Raw genomic sequence first — 4,580 nt, forward strand, 5'->3', positions numbered from 1 at the left:
CTTAACAACCCAGAGATCCATGGTCCAGGTTATCAGGAGACTCCATCGTTCCATGTGGTCATTCAAGGGCCCAGGACCCTCCCACCTTGTTGCTCTGCCATCTTTCCATATGGTGGAAGCTGGGTCAAAGGGCATGTCTGAATTCTAGCTCATGAGAAGGGGGAAAGAGAGGAGGTGGAGAACACGCCATTTCCTTTAGGCCAGTGAGGCAGAAGGGACGAGTCTTACATCCCATTCGTGAGAATGTAGTCACTTGGCAGGGGCTTGAATTACTGGTTGTTTGTAGCCACATCCATGCAGATTGGCTAGACACCGATTCTGATTGGCTAGTGTCTGTGCCACACTGATTGTTAGAGTTTTAATATCACCTGCCCATAGCCTGGGTTAGCAAGGAATGTCAGGGAATATGGGGAATGTTGATTCTAGCTGGACAGGGCTGTACGCAACTGGCACGCTACTGTTTTATATTATTTAATTTGTTCACACTACTGTTTTAGATGAGGGGACCAGGGTTTGGTGAGAAACAGCATCTCTACCCTAGGAAGCTTTGGGAGTTTGGTGACAGAGCAGTGGAAAGAGGAGCCTTGGATACTGAAATGAGGATGACCTGAGTTTGGGAAGAGGTGAAGGGTGGGGAAGAAAGCCTAAGGGAGGAGAATTGAGAAGTGGTGATTTGGGAATCAGGATCCAGGGACCAGACGATGAGAGAAGCCTCCCTCGTTCATAAATACTTACTGAGCGCCCACTAGGAACTAGGGCTCCTGCTGGGACCTGGGAACGCAGAGATGAATAAGACCGTGGACTTCTCTTCAGAGAACACAGGGTCCTGTAGGGGTAGCAGACAGGGACGGCATAATGACAGCACAGCATGATACTTGCAGTAATGGAGGTTGCATGGGCTTTGTGGGAGCACCGTGGAGGAACTGCTAAGCCAGAACATTTTTGGTCGCAGGAAGCAGTCTCATTCAAGTTTCCTCGGGGAAAATGGGGTTTATTGGAAAAGATAAACACGCACAGAAACTCAGACATCAGGAATTGAGGCCAGTTCCTCAATTCTAGGTACTCTTTCAATTCTTTCTGATTCTCTCTCTCTCGTTTCCCTCCCCGTCACTATCTCCATCTTCATCAACATCTCCCTCTCTGTCTCTACCTTGTCCCCCCAGAGGGCAGTTCTTCTCCCTGTCCAGTTCTTCTGATGACCCAGAATTTCTGTTCCTTCATGATACTCATCATTTCAGCCCATTGTGTCTGCCACGTGTGTGTGTGCTAAGTCCCTTCAGGCATCTTTGCGATCAGGGATCTTTGTGATCCCACGGACAGGCAAGGATACTGGAGTAGGTTTCCATGCCTTCCTCCAGGAGATCTTCCCGACCCAGGGACTGAACCTGCGTCTCTTACGTCTCCTGCGTTGGCAGGCTGATTCTTTACCACTGGCACCACCTGGGAAGCCCTGTCCACCACCATCCCTCCAAATCTCACAGCTAACTTTCTCCCAGGAGAGGAATTGGGTTGGCCTCAGTCAACATTCCAGACTAGGCTACACAAGTTATGGGTCAACCTATGGGTTCAGGGAAGTTTCCAGGAGGAGGTGGTATAAGTTGAGACCCGAAGAATAAATTGCTCATTCATTCATTTGTTGAAAAGCCCTTTATCAAGAGTCTGCAATGTGCCAAGCCCTGCTTTATACACAGAGTATAATGTTGAACGAGGCCTCTGCTCTCACAGAGCTCACAGTCTCATAGGCGAGACAATCAGTGGACAAACAAGAAAAGAAAGGAAAAAAACATCAATGGGTAATAACTTCTGAGATGAAAATAAAGCAGGCAGAATGTAATGAGAAATGCCTATGGTGCTAGGTTAGACGAGGTCATCAGGAAAGGCCTTTCTGAGTTGGGGAAATTTGGAGGTTAAAAAAAAAAATGGATAAAGAGAAAGAGCCAGGGGAACTCCCTGGTAGTCCAGTGGTTAGGACTCCATGATCTCACTGCAAAGGACCTGGGTTCAGTCCCTGGTTGGGGAACTAAAATCCCACAAGCTGAGCAGCATAGCCAGAAACAAAAAGGGAGACAGAGAGAGCCAACTATTGGAAGATCCGCATGAAGAGAAGGGAGGGGGAACAGAAGGTTTAAGGGCCCTGAGGCTGGAAATGCCTGAAATAAAGCCAATGTGTCTGGAGCACAGTGGGCAAGCGGGCAGAATATGATGGAGTGACATGTGGCCCAGCGTAGGTAGGGCATTTAGGCCAGGTTAGGGATTTAGATTTGGCTTCAAAGGCAATCGGGAGTCCCCCAGAAATAGATAATCCAGAGAGGGGAAAGAGCATTGTGCAAAGGACCAGAGGGGAGAAAAACTTGGAGCAGTTTGGTGGGACCATAATAGCTCAGGGTGGATAAAGGCAGGAGAATTTACGGGTTGGGAGTGATGAGGCTGGTGAGGCAGAGGGGGGACAGGCCACAAGGGCCCTTTTTTTAAAAAAAAAGAAAATGTATTTGGCTGTGCCAGGTCTTAGTTGCAGCATGTGGGATCTTAGTTCCCTGACTGGTGATCAAACCTGGGCCCCCTGCATTGGGAGAGCAGAGTCTTAGCCACTGGGCCATCAGGGAAGTCCTTACAAGGGTTTTGAATGCCACGTTGAGAGGTTCAAACTGTATTCTAGGGGACTCGGAAGCTATGAGTGGGCTTTGAGCAGGAGAGAGTGGAGTCAGTTTGGGGTGTAGACAGACCCCTCTGGGGTGGGATGGGTTCAGGTTGGAGGAGAAAGATTGGAGGCTGGAGGCAAAGTAGGAGGCTGGGGTGGGGTCCTGGAGGGTTGTAGGGACAGAGAGGAGGGCTGGGGCAGAGATATCCCCGGGGCAGGAAGGATGGGATTTGAGGACAGATGCCCTGCATGGGGGGTGAGGGAGGGGGAGTGAGGGGGTGAGGATGGCAGCTGAGGGTCTGGTCCAGTGACCAGGGTGATGCGAAGAGCATTCAGAGTGCAGGCTGCCACTGTATAGTAAAGATATTTGGGAGTCCAGAGCCCCTCCCAGGGCTTTTGTCCAGAAGATAGACGTGAGCGGAGTCTTGAACACCTAAGAACTAATCAGGATGAGGAGAGAATAAGGGTTTTTTTGTTGTTTTTTTTTTTCTTTTGGCCGCACTGCCCGGCATGTGGAACTTCCCTGACCAGGGATTGAACCTGCGTCTTTTTCCTTTTTCCAAGGGTTTTTTCCTAGGCAGAGAGAAAAAATGAAACTGTTAGTCTCTCAGTTGTGCCAAACTCTTTGCAACGCTATGGACTGTAGCCCACCAGGCTCCTCTGTCCATGGGATTTTCCAGGCAAGGATACTGTAGTTGTTTGCCATTTCCTTCTCCAGGAGATCTTCCCAACACAGGGATCGAACCCCAGTCTCCTGCACTGCAGGCAGATTCTTTACCAACTGAGCTAGGGAAGGCAGAGAGAAAAGCACCTACAAAGACCTAGAGCTAGGAAACCACTTGATGTGTTTGGAGGACACCCCACATACAGTGTGGTGGGGCAGGGAAAGGGTTTGGGTGGAAAGAGTGACTGTGGGAAGTGATCAGAGATGGGGCTGCAGAGGCAGATGGAGCCCTGAGATCCCCAAACCCAGGCTAAGGGTCTGGGACCTTGTCTTGGGGGCACCGGGCTGGCGAAGGAGAGTGCCTAGTGAAGAAGGGGCATATTCAGGTCTTCAAGAACCCGAAAGAGAGATTCGAACTAGGGGGGGTGGGGTTGGTCAGTAGCAAGGGGACTTTCTCTGCCTTCAGGTGCCAAGGTCCAGTCCAGGGCCCCACACTACCCTCCCTTCCTCCTGGGCAGGTACTTCATGAATATTACCTGGGACAACCGGGACTACTCCTTCAATGAGGATGGCTTCCTTGTGAACCCCTCCCTGGTGGTCATCTCCCTCACCCGAGACAGGACGTGGGAGGTGGTGAGTCCCAGCGCTGACCTCAGGCACAGGCGAGGAGTGGGACTCCTGGGTCCTGGGGAAGAAGCAGTGAGGACCCAGACTTCTGGCAGAGGTGGGGGCTGAGGCCCTGGGCTCTGGCCTCTGAGGGAGGAAGGGGCTGAGAGCCTGAGATTCCAGGTGGTCAAGGAAAGAACTGGGAACCCAGACCCCTGGGTCCTGGGTAATGGGCCTGAAGGGTTTCCAGGTCCTGGAGAGAGGTAGGGGAGAGGGGGTCCAGACTTCTGGATCTGAGGGAGAAGGAGCTGGGAGCCCAGGGCTCTGAGGAAGGAGGGCCAGGAAAGCCAGAACATTCTGGAAAGTGCCCCCTCAGGAAGCCTGAATCCCCTGCTCTTGGCCAAGGTGGGCAGCTGGGAGCAGCAGACTCTCCGCCTCAAGTACCCACTGTGGTCGCGCTACGGCCGCTTCCTGCAGCCAGTGGATGACACGCAGCACCTCACGGTGGCCACGCTGGAAGAGCGGCCCTTCGTCATCGTGGAGCCCGCCGACCCCATCAGTGGCACTTGCATCCGAGACTCTGTGCCCTGCCGGAGCCAGCTCAACCGCACCCACAGGTGACAGCCTGGGATCCAGGAGGTCCCGTTTCAAAACCCTCCCTTGCAGTCTCCT

At 52.2% G+C, this 4,580-nt stretch overlaps 1 protein-coding gene across 1 annotated transcript in view; it reads left to right on the forward strand.

Moving 5' to 3' along the window:
- The window catches only part of GRIN2D (glutamate receptor, ionotropic, N-methyl D-aspartate 2D), a 32,443-nt gene that overhangs the window by 5,175 nt on the left and 22,688 nt on the right, over nucleotides 1-4,580 (forward strand). Inside the window, 2 exon segments of the mRNA XM_010849694.1 lie at nucleotides 3,821-3,935; nucleotides 4,314-4,547. Of these exon segments, the coding sequence (XP_010847996.1) occupies nucleotides 3,821-3,935; nucleotides 4,314-4,547 (349 nt within the window).

Source organism: Bison bison, unplaced genomic scaffold, assembly GCF_000754665.1.
Source record: "Bison bison bison isolate TAMUID 2011002044 unplaced genomic scaffold, Bison_UMD1.0 scf7180017864285, whole genome shotgun sequence".
NCBI lineage: Eukaryota > Metazoa > Chordata > Mammalia > Artiodactyla > Bovidae > Bison > Bison bison.